Raw genomic sequence first — 16000 nt, forward strand, 5'->3', positions numbered from 1 at the left:
AGCCTGGGCTCCCGTTAACGCACTTGACCCTTGAACGACCTGGGTTTGGACGGTGAGGTCCCCTTATATGCGGATTTCTAAAATAAATATGAAGCTGGTCTCCCCATCCGTGGGTTTTGCAGATTCAACCAATGATGGCTGGAAACTGTAGGGAATCGTGGGTGCAAAGTGCTGACTGGGTGCTGTGTTCTGCTCCATTTTTTCTAAGGGACTTGAGCATGCATGGATTTGGGCACCTTTGGGCGTCCTGGAATCAGTCTCCCATCGACCACTGTAGTTAGGTTTTGGGGGAATCAAATTTTGTATTCAGATTTTCAAGCGCACAGGCTCCGCGCCCCTAACTCCCATATTGTTTAAGGGTCAACTGCATTTCTTTACAAATCGGGATGCTCCCTATTTGGGGACCAGAAATCCCACTGGCATTCAGCCCAAGGAAATCAGAGGGTCCCTAAGGGCCCTAGGGTGGAGTCTGACCCCTGGGGGAGTCCAGCTGTGGGTTTGGGTGGGGGCCGCTGTGGGAAAGACATGGGCCCACGCCCCACGGAGCTTGCGTTTGGCCGCCCAGCTGCCCACAGGGTGTGGGGAGGACAGTGATGACCTTGGACGCGCGGTCCAAGAAGACGAGGTGAGCCTCGCACGGTCTTGTTTGCGGGCCGTGCTGCTGGAATCGGGGGGAGCCCGCAGCTGGAGCTTACCCCTTGTGCAGGGGCAGGGAGGGAAGGGAGCCACAGCCGCCAAGGCCCCCATCCTCCTTCCCTGCCCGTCCCCACCCCCGAGTCCCCCAGAGGCTCAGCCACCCACACGGCCCTTCTCAGTCCCTTCCACAGTCCATCCAAAGAAAACACTCTTTGAAGGGAGGCCGCGAAGGCCCTCTGCTTGTTTCGCTCCTGGAATGGAGACGAACCCACAGGGCGCTCTGCAGGGGGACGGACATCAGGGGGCAAAACTGGCCGAGAGCCCTCCCCCTCTGAGGGCTGGAGGCCCAGCGAGCCCTTGGAACCCAGGCACCGTCGCTGGCCTCCCTGAGCCGGCCTCCCTGGCGGCACCCCATCCCCGCATCCCAGGACAGCACCCGAGGAGATGCTGAAGGAGAGTGACCGGGGTGTGCCATCATGTGTACACACTGCAGCCCCCAGGGCCTGGCGTCCCGCTGGTGCTGACGGGGAGGTGGTGCTGATGGGAAAGGGCCCGGGGAGGGGGGGGCCTCAGAGAAGGCAGTTTGGTGTGTGAATTGTAGCATCTAGGGGTGGGAACCCTCCGGGATCCTTTATAATATCCCCCCACCCAGCAGTGGTCCCCCCAGCAGGTGGTCCAGTGGTTTGACTGGCTTGGGACAGTCAAGGGACCCTCTTGGGACCCTCTTGGGTCCCATGAGACAAGAGGGACCAGGCTGAGGGCTTGAGACAGGGCTGTCCGGGGCCACCACCACCAACCAATGGGCGGGATGTTTGACACATGGCTGATGTGCCCAGAAAGTTCTGGAAGCCTGCCTCCAGCCCTGCACAAAGCAGGCCCTCACTCACCCCGAGGGCACTGCCTTTTGCACCCTGTTTCAGAGACGTGCAGAAAAGCTGTGTGTCTCCGGCCCCAAGGAGCCCGTGCAAAATGAGCAGCTTTTGTCTCGTACAATGTGCGGTCGTGTCTCCGCTCACGTTGCTTGCTCTTCCCCAGAGAATCATGGGAACTGCAAGGCTTGGGTTTCAAATTTGAACAATGACCGCTCGTTGGTTGTGGTTCGGTCACTGGAGCCTGGCAGGCCCGGGCCCAGATCGCCGTGTCCTGTGGGGCCGGCCGTGTGAGAGGGACCCCCATGCCCTGGGGCCCTCCTCCCAGGCTCAGGGTCTCAGCCGCTGTCCAGTGCACCCCTGCCCCGCTCCCTGAGCCCGTCTTTCAGGATGGAGCTCTCCGAAAAGGAACCCAAGTCAGGAGTCAGGTTTCAGCCGCTCCCTGGGGGCCAGGCAGGAGCACACAGATCTCCCTCTGGGACGGGCCCACCCAGGCTGGGTGCGCACGCAGGGTGCCACTCAGGGACGGCCCTGCCGCCCGCCTTTGGGTGAGCTGTCTCCCGCTCTGTCCCCATTCAGCCCTGACGGCCACCGAGAGCGATGGGACCCCGCTCATGGAGCAGTACGTGCCCTGCCCGGTCTGTGAGTCCTCCTGGGCCCAGCACGCCAGCCCCGGGGACAGAGCGGAGGACGTGCAGTACTTCGACATGGAGGACTGCGTGCTGACTGCCATCGAGCGGGACTTCATCGCCTGCCCCAGGCACCCTGACATCCCCGTGCCGCTCCAGGAGCTGGTTCCCGAGCTGTTCATGACCGACTTCCCAGCCAGGTACGCCGCTGCTCCGCGCCGCGTGGGGGCCGCCCTCGGTGCTGGCAGCTCCTGCAGCCGCCACTCCCGCCCCATCTCAGGGGACCTCTGGGCCCCGTCCTAGGCTCCCTGAAGGGGACCAGGCTGCCGGTTGCCACACCAGGCTGCACTGGCCCAGCTGGGCAGAGGGAGGAATCCTCCCGGGACCCCACGCAGGAGCTCTTTCTGCCAACCTGGTCCCCCTCTCTCCTTCCTACTCTGCCACCTGCTCGAGGAATAGAAGTCCAATACTCCTCGGTCTTCAAGAAAAGGGGCAACCCAAGACCTGCAGCCTCATTTCCTTTCTCAGCAAATGCCAACTCCTAACTGCTACCCTGGGCACTGGGATCCCCAAAATCTGCTGAGTCTAATCTAATTCAGTAACTGGGGGAGAGGCTGGAGAAATCAGGAAACATTCTGTGCTCCCATTAAACAAGAAACTGTCACGAAATCCAAGTGCTCAGTACGGGATAGAATCTTCTGTCATCATGGGAACCGGAAGCAGTGCTCTGGTCTCCCTGCAGACGGGTTGACATTGGCGGTGGCATTGGTTGTTTACAGCTTGTTTGGAGTTGTGAGGTCCTGTTATTTGCTTATTCCGAGGATTGGTATATCTAGTTTCCTTAAAGGGAATTAAACTTTTGGAGAGAGGGGGAAAGAATATCCAATTCTCACGTTTCCAAATTGCCACCCCCCCCCATCCCAAGAAAATAGACGTGAAGTATTGTGTGACATTGTAGAATTGGGGTTCTAAGACCTGCTTCTAAATGAATCTATTAGCCCTGGCTGGTGTAGCTCAGTGGATTGAGCGCGGGCCTGCGAACCACACGATCGCGGTTCGATTCCCAGTCAGGGCACATGCCTGGGTTGCAGGCCAGTTCCCAGCAGGGGACTCACGAGAGGCAACCATACATTGAAACTTCTCTCCTTCTCTCTTTCCCTTCCCCTCTACAGAGAAATAAATAAAATATTTTAAAAAATAAAATAAACTAAATGAATCTATTAAATCAAGACAGTATGCCCTGGCCGGGTGGCTCAGTGAGTTGGAGCATCGTCCCATACACCAAAAGGTCACGGGTTTGATTCCTAGTCAGGGCATGTATGGGAGGCAAACTGATCAATGTTTCTCTCTCATATGTTGATATTTCTCTCTCTAAAATCAATAAGTGTAGGTGACAATTAATTAAGGAACTTCTTCCTACACTGGATAATTTCGCCCACAGTTCTTCCCAACCTCCGCAGTTACTTCATCGGAGGAAACACCAGTGAAACGCCCCTCTTCTGTGAAATGACTTTCCTTTATTCCTGGGTCTTTAACACAAGAATTAGCATGGCTTGGAGACCACAGGCAGAGCTCTGTGTAGGTGCATGAGTCGGACTGGAGGGTGACGGTGGGAGGGCTCCCGATTGGGCAGTCCCAAAGTCTTAGAATTTTCACTTCTCCGCCGAACCTTGTTAGGTCTTGTGCCCGCCCTGGGCCTGGGCAGTGGCGTCTTCCAAGCCTGGAAGGCCAGATTGCTTGTCCCCGCAGGTTTGGTTCTGCGGGTGGGCGCGCGTCCGCTCTGACCTGCACGCGTCTCCCGCAGGCTCTTCCTGGAGAACAGCAGGCTGGAGCACAGCGAGGACGAGAGCACCATCCTGGGCCAAGGCGGCAGCGGCACCGTCATCTACCGGGCCCGGTACCAAGGCCAGCCTGTGGCTGTGAAGCGATTCCAGATCAAGAAGTTCAAGAACTTCGCCAACGCCCCGGCAGGTAAACCCAGCCCTGCGTCGTTTCTTTTCAGACGTGGGCTCCCTCGGTCCAAACTTCACGCCACGTGAGGGAGGCCTGAGGTCACAGGCATGTGGGCACCAGGAGGGGGGTGAGTGAGGCCAGCGGGACCCTGGGGACAGCCCTGGCAGGACGTGGGACAGACCCCAGGATCAGGCTGAGCGAGGCCTGGGATTTGCTTTTGGAGGTTACGCTCCTGCTTAGGCATGAGCAACCAAGAACATGAGCCATCCTCTCTATTTCCATCTGCTCCATGTCCTGCCCAGGCCTGGCATGTGGGGGGCACACGGTTGGACCTCAGGCAGACCCCTCAGCCCGGGAGACCCTCCCAGCTGTCTCCACTAAAGGGAAGCGGACTCTCCAGATAGATGCACAGGGAAGCCAGCGTGAGGTCCCCCTACCCCGAAAAAACCTACCCACTGTGTACAATTCACAGATGGTCTCCACCCATCACCTCTTAACACCCCATGTGTGTCCTCACTCCAGCCAGCTGAATGCCACCTTTGTCATAGCCCCTGGCTCCGCGTGGTCATCCTCACTGTAGTTCACACTCTTGGCAGAAAAGTTAGAATCGAGGACCCATAGAAAGAAAGCGGGTCAGAGAGGAAGAGACAGAACTGTAACCAGGTGAAGAGAACGCGGCTTTTTGCACACACAACAAGCTGAGAGAGTCGTGACAAACACCAGAGTCGGGAAGGGCTTTGTAAAACGTGTGTGTGTGTGTGTGTGTGTGTGTGTAACTGAACTGACTGTGAAGTGCATGTGAGATGACACCGGGCCAGGAACAGCCAAGAAAGTTCCACAGTGGGCAACAGAAGACGGAGAGGCCTGCCCAGCAAATGTCACGACTTACACGTGAGCGGGTGGCGGCGGTTTGCTTCGGGCGCCAGCAGGCTGTCTAGGGAGCAGAGACTGCGAGACACATGAGGGACGCTGGTGGGGAACGGAGGTGACGTCATGAGAGAAGGAAAAACCTGGCTTGTCGGTGAATTAGGGCGGAGACGTGGGTCGGACTTCACACCACCATCGGAAATGAATTCTTAACGGTTTTAAGACCGATCATGAAAAGCAAAACTTTCGCAGTTAAAAAAAACAAATCTGGCCGGCACACGCATACATCTGCCACCATCAATCAACTCGAATCACTGAGATTTTTTTCCATGCTGTTTGAGCCTCCATGTCCAATGATCCCTGATTTTAAAATCTGACCAGGAGGCCCTGGCTGGTGTGGTTCAGTGGATTGAGTGCCAGCCTGCAAACCGAAGGGTTGCTGGTTCGATTCCCAGTCAGGTCACATGCCTGGGTTACAGGCCAGAACACCCCCCCCCCCGCCAATAGGGGGCGCACGAGAGGCAACCACACATGGATGTTTGTCTCCCTCATTTATATTTCTCTCCCTATCTTTCTCCTTCCTTTCCCCTCTCTAAAAATGAATTTAAAAGAAAAAGAACCCTTAAAAAAATCTGATCATAGGGAAGGGACAGATCGGGTCACAGGAGGACAAGCAGGGCCTGGAGGATGCTGCCCCGAGACCTCAGGGCTGACCATAACCCAGTGGTTGGCGTCCTGCCCCTTCACGTGGCGAGCAGGGGCCTTCTGTTGGGGGTGGGGCTTGCATTCCAGGGGCATTGGGAGAAGGTTATAGCGCAGGTTCGAAATCACACCACTGGCCACCCACCCTTCTCCAGCCTGAGGTCTCATGTCTCAGGCCTGAAGCCGCCCCACAGTTCTATCTCTGGCTGAGGAGGCTGGTGACCCTTTCTGTCTTGGGTGGCCCTGGCCACTGGGTGGGGAATAAAGTGGATGGTAGGGACCAAACCCTCAGCATCCTTGCGGGTGAGCAGTCGGGAGCCTGGTAAGGACGTGTCGCCTCAGCCAGGCTCCGGGTGGGGCTCAGGTTGCAGAGTTGGAATAAGGCACAACTGTGCCCCCAGGCGGCTAGCACCGGTGTGGGGTGAGGACGTGCCTAACCCTCCATTGACAACACAGGAGCCACCAAGGAATGGGGATGAGTTTATTAGCTGAGAAGGAGGAGGGGGCTTGTATCGGCTTAGAAAGCCTCAGGAAGGCCACACTCGGGGCCAAATTTGGAGTGACCCCAGATGGGCTCCCCAGGCAGCCAGCGCAGGGCCCCACAAAGCAGGCTGCTCCTCATCACCTGCCCTGCACCCTCTCCCTCCCGGGCCGCGCTGACGGCCGCGCTGTCCCCTGCAGACACCATGCTGCGGCACCTGCGGGCCACGGATGCTATGAAGAACTTCTCCGAGTTCCGGCAGGAGGCCAGCATGCTGCACGCCCTGCAGCACCCCTGCATCGTGTCCCTGATCGGCATCAGCATCCACCCGCTCTGCTTCGCCCTGGAGCTCGCCCCGCTGGGAAGCCTCAACACCGTGCTGTCAGAAAACGCCAAAGGTACCCGAGAACCTTCCGCAGGGGGCGGCCGGATGCTCCCGGGAGGCCGGAGGGCACGTGGCTGGCCGCGCGGGCCTGGGCACTCCCTGCAGCCTCGCCAGGCTGTCTGGGGCAAGGCACAGTTGCCCTCGGCTCGCAAGGCCACCTGCCTGTGGGGGGTGAAAAGCCCCCACCATGTTTAAACCTATTCAGTGGTGTCAGCGAGGCCACGGGAGCTCAGAGAGAAGCAGGTTCAAGGTCTGGTTCAAGGCGATAATCCCAGACGTTGCTTAACTTACTCACCTGAGAAGGGGAATGAGCACAGCCCCAGTGGGAGTACAGCCGAGCATCAGATGGGCGGCCGGGGAGGCCGAGATATGATCCCCAGCCACGTAAATCTCTCCCTTCCCTGTGACGGGCCACACGCGTCCACCGCTGTTAAAACTCTGAGACCCTGGGGTCAGTTTTATCCTAACTTATTCTTTTAACAAAATTTTTAAACAACCTACCTTGAGCCCTGACCAGGCTGCTCGGTTGGTGAGAGCATCGTCCCGATACACCACGGTTACGGGTTCGATCCCCACTCAGGGCACATAGGAGAGTCAACCAATGAGTGCATCAGGAAGTGGAACGACAAATCGATGTCTCTCTTTCTCCTTTCCCCCTTCCTCTCTCTGTCTAAATATCAATGTAGAAAAAGTAAAATAAACTAACTTAGCTTGAGAAATGGACAACTAAATTCCAGAAACCTGACAGAGAGAGACAGGGAGACAGAGAGAGACGGGGAGCCATCTTTGGGCTCAGGAAAAAGGAAAGCAGTTAAAATGGATTATTTCTGCCTCCATGGAAGACTTTTTTTCTTTTTCACGAAGCTCTTATAGCTGCAACTTGCCCCTTGACTACGGAGCAAGCTTGGCCTGGGATTTTGCATACTTGCTGTTTTAGTAAAAACACCAACTCCTGGCCTTAGGTACCATAAGTGAAGCTGTAATGGCAGGCGTTCTTGTCCTGCGTAATATTTTGCTGAAGAAGCTCAATCTACATCTTCTCTGGTACCCAGCACGGGAATGACGAGAACGTGTCGGTGGAATAGGGAGTATTTTGGGGGAGACAGAAGGTGAGGAAAAAGTACAGTTGTTGTCCTGACAGTTTGGCATGTTTTTCTTTGCAAAGGTTCCTCCTTCATGCCCCTGGGACACATGCTCACCCAGAAGATAGCCTACCAGATCGCCTCCGGCCTGGCCTACCTGCATAAGAAGAACATCATCTTCTGCGACCTGAAGTCGGACAACATCCTGGTCTGGTCCCTGGACGTCAAGAACCACATCAACATCAAGCTATCGGACTACGGGATTTCCAGGCAGTCCTTTCACGAGGGCGCCCTGGGCGTGGAGGGCACCCCCGGCTACCAGGCCCCGGAGATCAGGCCTCGCATCGTGTACGATGAGAAGGTACCCACCCCAGCCCGCTGCTGTCCCCTGGAGCGGCCCGGCCACACAGCTCAGGAGCCCAGGCCCCGAGTCAGGCCAGCCAGGTAGTCCTCGCAGCACCGATGGCTTCTGACTCTGGGTGCCCCTGCTCTAGCCCCCCCCGACCCCAAGCCGATGGATCCTGGAATAATTGCTTGAAGAATGACCTAAGCACGTGAGGGTTAACTCAGCACCTGTGGCTGTTAACCAAGATTGAAAAGGCAAATCACAGTGAGAAAAATAAGAGCTTGTTGGTAGCAAGATGATGTATCTCAAAACCAAGATTATAACAGGAAGATTCATAATGGTAGATAGATGGGTAGATGGATGGGTGGGTGGATGATGGATGGGTGGATGGATGGCCAGATGGGCAGATGGACGATGGTTGGATGGATGGGGGGATGGGTGGATGGATGGATGGACAGGTAGGCAGGAGAATGGGTAGATAAATGTGCAGAAAAATGGGTGATTACAAGGGTAGAAGGAAGGAAGGGAGGACAGATGGACAGACTGGAAGATGGATGAATAAAGGGACAGAACGATGGGTGGTCAGGTGGTTTGCTGGATGTTTGGACGTGTGGAGAGAGATGGATGGACTGGTGGACGGACAGACGCATGCCTCCCTTTGGAAAGGGCCCATGTGTCCCTTGCCTAACGGTGTCTCCCTGCTCCCTCCGTCTCAGGGCCAGCTTGCGAGAGCCGCTGGGCCCGGGCAGGGGACCTGACCTGGCTTGCCTCCCTGCCCAGGTAGACATGTTCTCTTATGGAATGGTGCTCTATGAACTGCTGTCGGGACAGCGGCCTGCGCTGGGCCACCACCAGCTTCAGATTGCCAAGAAGCTGTCCAAGGGCATCCGCCCGGTGCTGGGGCAGCCGGAGGAAGTGCAGTTCCATCGACTGCAGGCGCTCATGATGGAGTGCTGGGACACGAAGCCCGAGAAGGTACCTGGGGACACACAGCCTGGGGCCTGGCCCCTCCAGCCGCTGTGGTGGAGGCCATGGGTCCCAGACCCCACCCCGCCCAAAGGGTCTTGAACAAAAAGGGCAACTCTTTTCTGCTCACCTGTCCTAGAAAGAAATATTTACAACCAGATCCTTTTCGTTGCGTGCAGATCGCTACTGCGACAAGTGAACGCCCTTTTGTTCCCCAGCTTTTGCATCGCACCGTCATGCAGACAAAGCATGCCAGCCCTTGTGGCAACACAGTCCCCATGCAGGGGCAGAGACCCTAGCTGTGTCTTTGCAAAGTGGTGGGAAGAAGGTTTGCCCATGAGAAGAAGCAGGAGCCACGTGATCACGTGAAAGCTGGCTGCTGTTGGAAAAGGCCAGGGCTTTCCGGTTGAAACTCACCCATCACTTTCAAACGTGCCGGTTTAACAGAGAGTGGGTGAGGGCTGAGGACACTTCTTTACAAGGTTGCACAGCCCTAGGCGCAGGGGCTGGAATATCCCAGCGTAAGCTAACCTCATCATCACCTGAGTTTCCTGCGTTTGAGTTGCCACAGACGGCAATGACCCAGACTCCGGGAAGGGTCTGTTTTGGGCGTCTGTTTTGGCTCTTATTGCAAGTGGGTCTTGAATAAGCAGATGTCACTCCTTCCTCCCTGGTTGAAGGCCATTGGTTAATGTGGGCAGAATGGGCGTCCCTCTGGCTGTGAGTGACCCCAGCTCACAGCCCTGGCGGTCTCTGTCCCTCAGCGACCGCTGGCCCTGTCTGTGGTGAGCCAAATGAAGGACCCGACCTTCGCGACCTTCATGTACCAGCTGCCCTGCGGGAAGCAGACCGCCTTCTTCTCGTCCCAGAGCCAGGAGTACATGGTGGTGTTCTGGGATGGGAAGGAGGAGTCCAGGTAATCTCCGGAGGCATTCTGCACCCTGCTGGTGTCAGAGTGGGAGCGACCTTGCATTGGGGGGCAGTCAGGGGTGACCACAGTCAGGGACATTGAGCGCGCAGTGGACTGAAAGCCCAAAGGAGTCTTCTCGAGAGAAAGTGGAGTCCCCCCCCGCCATGTAGACAGGCACGAATGGGTTTGTGATTAAGAAAAGCAAAGAAGAGGTGTTGTCTGCTAGAGGGTGGAGGGCAGGGGTCAGGGAGGGCTCTGTTTCAAGACGGGAGCTATCGTCGGCTTGACGGTAGAGGGTGTAAGTGATTCTGGAGATGGAGAAGAGAAGTACTGGTGTGGAGTTGCTGAGTGGTGAGGTGGGGAAAGGGAGTCTTTCTCCCTTCTCAATGGGAGTGGCCTTTGTCTGCCTGAATATTCAAGCACCCCCAGCCCGCGGCCCGCCGTGAGCTGACCGCACGCTCGCTGTCCATTGTAGGAACTACACGGTGGTGAACACGGAGAAGGGCCTTCTGGAAGTGCAGAGGATGGGCTGTGCGGGCATGAAGCTGAGCTGTCAACTCAAGGTCCAGAACTCTCTGTGGACAGCCACCGAGGTAACCGCCCCCCCTCCCCCCGCACCCTCTGCAGGGCTCTCATCGTGGTGGGCCACACCGGGAACCAGGCTGAGCAACTGAAAATGCAGGCCGACAGGATCATTTGCATTCCCAGTGACCCCCGCCCACACCAGTGAGGCCCCAAAGCACTAGCAGCAGCCCTGTGCTGGTACGCATCTCTCAGCAGCATCTCCACCTAGTCCATGGCTGGTGGTGGGGACTCGGCCACGATGAGCGTCGGGGCAGAGTCCCAGCAGAACCCCAGTCGCTCAGTGGGATGGTGACATGACTGAGTTTCGTATAACATTGCCAGGGCTACCCAGCAAATCCAGTCAGCTCAGAGCCCGCGAGCCTTCACATCAAACAAGTCAGCAGGGCCCCGGGCTGGTGAGGCTCAGCTGGTTGGACTGTCCTCTCGTAACCTGAGGGTTGCCGGTTCGATTCCCAGTCAGAGCACACACCTGGGTTGTGAGTTTGGTCCCCAGTGAGGATGCGCATAATCCGGGTCCACGCATGTGTGGGAGGCAACCAATCAATGCTTCTGTCACATTGATATTTCTCTCTCTCCTTTACTCTGTCTCTTTCTTTCTCTAAAAAGCAATAAAAAAAAAGAGGCAGCGGGAAGCCCAAGTTGCTGTCTTCTAAGAAGTCCAGAGAGGAATGCCCCCAAACAGACGTTCTGAAGCTCCTAGGGTGGGTGGGAGGGTGACTGGGTGGGTGGGGTTATACATTGGTGCCGCCTTCCAGAAGGCAGTGGGGCACGGGGTTCAGAAATGCATCTGAAATCTCTTCTCACCACATAAGCCTCCATAATGTCAGCCTTGAGAATTTGTTCCGAGAAAATGCCCAAGACACGCACAGAAACAGACAAGCATGCCTGTCAGAAGGCTCGCCCCAGGGTAATTCATAGTAGTGAAGCCTCAGTAGAAACAGACTCGACATCCAAGAACCGATGAACGGTGGCACACTGGAGGGCAGACGGCAAAGGGAGCTCACACATTGTCCCCTCTGGGACTCGTGGGCGGGGCCTCTGCCTGCAGGGCGTGTTGCCACTGGAACACAAAGTGTGACCATGGCAGGAACGGGGGCACACAGACACCCACGGAAACTGAAATTCCACACCCCAATTCCCAAAGGTGGTTTCTCCCGGCAGTGGATCACGGGCTGTTTTATTTTTCTTCTTGAGATAGCCCTGTCGTTTTCAGTTTCTACAAAGAATAGGAATTTGGGGACAATCAGCCACAAAGCTTCCAGACATGTGACTGGCTAAGGCCCAGAGGGAGTCCAAGGCCAAGTGGGCCCCGTAGGGAACATCGGGCACCTTTCGACCCAGGCCTCACGCTGGCCCCCTGCCCCCACAGGACCAGAAGGTCTACATCTACAGCCTCAAGGGCATGTGTCCCTTGAACATGCCACAGCGGGCTTTGGACACCCCGGCCATCGTCACCTGCTTCCTGGCGGTGCCTGTTTTAAAAAAGGTGAGGTACTGGGGTGGGGACGGTGAGTGCACACGTGAACAATTCTCCCTTCCCAGTTCTCATGGGCAGGGGGGCAAAGCCATGTCCTCTTGCGCCACCAAACCCAGGTCACTGTCAGCGGTAGAGACCCAGGGGACCTAGGCCAGCATTAGCACCCATCTGGCTTGGGAGAACCTACACGGCCGGTGAGAGTGAGGGCTCAGGGGAAACCTTGCATTCCCAGTGCGAATACCACAGTCCCGGATTTCGGTGAGATGCTTTCCTGGGGCAAATGAGTCGTCCCGTGGAGTCCGGGCCGGCAGCGCCTCCCCATGGCCCTTTCGGCACCCCTGTGGGGTGGCCAACTCACTTCACCCTCCTCTCTGCCTCCTCTGGAGGGTTCCTGTCAGTCCCAGACCGGGATTGCTCTTTGTCCCGTGTGGGACCCCAAGGTGCTGCTCCCTGCAGCCCAGGTCCCGGGCGGCTCTGCATGGCCGGTGAGGCTCCCCAAACTCCCCCTCACACCCCAACCCACCCCGCACCACACTCCAAGGGGGTGCTTCCCACCAGGAATTCTGACTGCCACCTACCTTTCCCAGGCTACCTCCTCTTCGCTTCTCAAAGTCAAGGCCAGGGCCCCAGCTGGGAGAAGCTGCCCCCACCCCTCCCTGACATTCTCAGTCTTCTCTGGCTTCTGGGATCTGGGCAGTGCTCTCCCTTTTTCTGCCCTGAGATCCCTGTCCCGGAGCCCTGGCAGGGTGTCATTATGGGTGCTGCTTTGTGAGACCGTGTCGGCTGCCATCATCCACCTCCCGCTTTCCCATCTGTAAAATGGGGATGAAAAGGTATTGTAAAAAGGGTCTCTGGGCATCACGTACCCGAAGCTCCAGGCTGTGGCGCTTACTGAACATGAACCTTACGATCGCCTCCTGAGGATCCCGAAATGTGTTCACTCTTCTCTCCACCCTACCAGTTACATTTCTTTTAAAAAAAAAGTCTGAAGTCGACCTCAGAGTCATTTATGACCATGGCCCCATGGGCGGGCGAGGCCGGGCAGCTCGGGGCCCGGTCTGCACCAGCACGCAGGATAACCTACATGGCACAAAGCGTTATTTGAGGCCATGGCTGGCCAGAGCCCCCGAGCCCGGGCACCACCGCCCGCACCACCAGAGGGAATAAAGCCGCCTCTGTGCGGGGCCTCCCTGCCAGGGGACCTGCCCCCGGAGGCCGCGGACGGCAGACCCCTGCATTTCTGCACGCACATGTTCACACCCAGCCAGGCCGTGCAGCTCACTTCATGTCCGTGGCTGGGGCCCGAGCCAGCACCCCGATAGAAGTGTAGCTTCTGTTTGCTTTGGCTGCTTTCTTTCCCAAAATCCTGGAGATGGATTTTGATCTTCGTTCTTAGGGCTCGCTGACCTTGCTCTTGCACTGGAGGTGGGTTCCCTCTTTACCCTGGACAGCCCCACCTCCCTGGCTCCTCCAGCCCCCCAGCAAAGGGACTTTCTGCTGCTCCCCATCACGGGCACACGGCCTGGATCCCTGCTCTGTCCTGGCTCCGGGTCTTCCCTCCCCAACCCCAGCCCCACCAGGGCAGTGGGGCTAAGACCTCTCCCCAGCTTCGCACAGATGCTCCAGGTGGCCCAGCATTCAGCAGGGCCGGGTCGCTGCAACCTTGGCCTCTGCAGTGACCTCTAGTGGCCGTAGAAGAGCGCATGCTTCACTGTGGGACGTGGGGGACCCCAAGGACAATGAGTGTCTGCTGCAGCACAGGCATTTCCAAGCGGATGTGGGAGGCTGGGAGAGGGTGGACACAACCCCCCGGAGAGTGCTCCCACGAGAGGATTGAGCTGGAAGCAGCTTCTTGAAGAATTAGTTCAGCAGGCACATGTGGTGTCCTGGAGCAGAAACCGGGTGCTCCTGCCCGAGCCAGGGTGGACGGGCGTGCTGGCGGGAAGCTCAGCTGGCCCGGGGTCTGCATGGAGGTGGTTAGTCTGGCCCCCCCTTGAGGAGGGAGGGTGTCACGCGTTCCTGTCTTCCCCCGGCAGAATTCCTACCTGGTGCTGGCGGGCCTGGCTGACGGGCTGGTGGCGGTGTTCCCTGTGGTGCGGGGCATCCCCCACGACAGCTGCTCCTACCTGTGCTCACACACGGCCAACAGGGCCAAGTTCAGCATCCCAGACGAGGACGTGCGGCAGAATCCCTACCCCGTGAGGGCCATGGAAGTGGTCAACAGCGGGTCCGAGGTCTGGTACAGCAACGGGCCGGGCCTGCTCGTCATCGACTGCGCCACGCTGGACATCAGCCGGCGGCTGGAGCCCTACATGGCCCCCTCGGTGGTCACCTCGATCGTATGCAGCTCTGAGTGCCGGGGCGAGGAGGTGGTCTGGTGCCTGGACGACAAGGCCAACTCCTTGGTGATGTACCACTCGGCCACCTACCAGCTCTGTGCTCGGTACTTCTGCGGGGACCCCAACCCCCTGAGGGACATGTTTCCCGTGCACCCGTCAGGCCTGGAGCCACCAGACAGCCACACGACCAGCCTGAAGGAGCCCGAGGGGGACTCCATCGCAGACGTGAGCATCATGTACAGCAAGGAACTGGGCACGCAGATCCTGACCCACCAGGACTCGCTGACTGACTACTGCTCCATGTCCTCCTACTCCTCGTCCCCACCGCACCGGGCCCCCCTCTCCCCCTTGAGCCTGCCCTGCTCCCCAGCCAGCTCTTCCAGCGTGCCCTTCTCCACCGACGGCGAGGACGCAGACAGGCTGCTGGAGCCCACGGCCAGCTCCGACAGGCCCGAGCAGGAGCTGAGCCCCGTGGGCGGGGAGACTTTCAGCCGGCACCTACAAGCCGTGAAGGTCCTCGCTGTGAAGGACGTCATCTGGGTCCCCAGGTAGGTCTCCCAGCCGTGGGGCATGACCTCATGGGTGTCCCCTGCTCTCTCGCTTTGGGGGCGGGAGTGAAGGAAGCTTCGAGACGTTGTCAGGATCCATTCCATTGAGGATCCCCGGGAGCTGCTCCCTGGGTTGTGAAATCTGGAGGGATCTCCGGAGCAAATCTGAGAAGGGCTGCGCTGAAGCTCATCGGCCCAGCGGGGAGCTTAGGGCGCCCCAAAGGAAGGCCGTGGCCCAGTGCTATCCGCTTTCCTCCTGGGAAAGGGCTTGTGGGCCCGGCTGCAGGGCCCTCGCTGCACCGGGTCCATTAGCAGAAACTGCACGTTTGTGGCCCTGCCCTTCTGCAGGCCAGCTCCGTTTCCCCTGGGGAGCAGTAGCCTAGACAAAGCGCTTCCCCTTCTCGGTTCTGGTTTCGCAGGCGCGGGGGAGATATTATCATCATCGGCCTGGAGAAGGACGCAGGCGCCCAGCGGGGCCGGGTCGTCGCCGTCTTGAAGGCCAGAGAGATGAATCCGTGGGGGTAAGATTCAGGGACAGTGCCTAGGGCCTGGGCTGTGGCGTGGAGAATCCAGGTCTCCCGCCCGGGGCCACATTCCTGCACAGTGGCCCCCTGCCCTCCTGTCCACAAATAAACATCATATCCACCAATGTGGCCTTAAGGCAGGCGAGGAGCAGGGTGGGGTACTCCAGGCAGCTCCTGGAAGGTCAGCAGATACCGGCTAAACCAGGCATCAGTCACGGTTACAGCCAACTGTTTCTGGGGAACCCAGTGGCCCTGGTGACCAAGCGACCTGCCTAGGGTACGTCTCCAGGACCCAAGGACAGGGGCCATGGAAATGGGGATCCAAGTGACTCATTGTCCTTTGCACCAAGCAAGAGAGCCCCTACCAAGGTGTCCCACCTGCCCAGACAGTGCCAGGTAGGGCTTTGTACCCATCGGCTCAGGGGGTCCTACTGTGCTGGGCAGGAGAGACTGTCTGGGCCGAGTCTGCCTGGCCCCAGAAATGGGAGGTTGGTACCAGCGGTGCCCCCGGGTATTTGCCCCCCTCATTTGTCTCCCGAACCCCATGCAGCCGGTCTCCCTATGGAGAAATCCCGTCTGGCCTGTTCCNTCCCCCCCCCCCCCCCCCCCCCCGCCGAGCAGGCGATGACCCAGGAAAGCTGCATGGCAGCCCCCTCCCTTACCCACCCCCACCCCAGTATCCAGTGAGTCACCAGGTCCAG

The 16000-nt window shown here is 58.2% G+C and overlaps 1 protein-coding gene across 2 annotated transcripts in view; it reads left to right on the forward strand.

Moving 5' to 3' along the window:
• The window catches only part of LRRK1 (leucine rich repeat kinase 1), a 105007-nt gene that overhangs the window by 87040 nt on the left and 1967 nt on the right, over positions 1-16000 (forward strand). For both annotated transcript variants that reach the window (XM_037053746.1, XM_037053747.1), the window contains exons 24-33: positions 2085-2334; positions 3939-4105; positions 6338-6535; positions 7688-7965; positions 8731-8925; positions 9681-9832; positions 10302-10419; positions 11781-11897; positions 13925-14775; positions 15195-15296. In XM_037053746.1, the coding sequence (XP_036909641.1) occupies positions 2085-2334; positions 3939-4105; positions 6338-6535; positions 7688-7965; positions 8731-8925; positions 9681-9832; positions 10302-10419; positions 11781-11897; positions 13925-14775; positions 15195-15296 (2428 nt within the window). The remainder of the gene's footprint in view (positions 1-2084; positions 2335-3938; positions 4106-6337; positions 6536-7687; positions 7966-8730; positions 8926-9680; positions 9833-10301; positions 10420-11780; positions 11898-13924; positions 14776-15194; positions 15297-16000) is intronic.

Source organism: Sturnira hondurensis, unplaced genomic scaffold, assembly GCF_014824575.4.
Source record: "Sturnira hondurensis isolate 20B ecotype Veracruz unplaced genomic scaffold, ASM1482457v3 Scaffold0007865, whole genome shotgun sequence".
NCBI lineage: Eukaryota > Metazoa > Chordata > Mammalia > Chiroptera > Phyllostomidae > Sturnira > Sturnira hondurensis.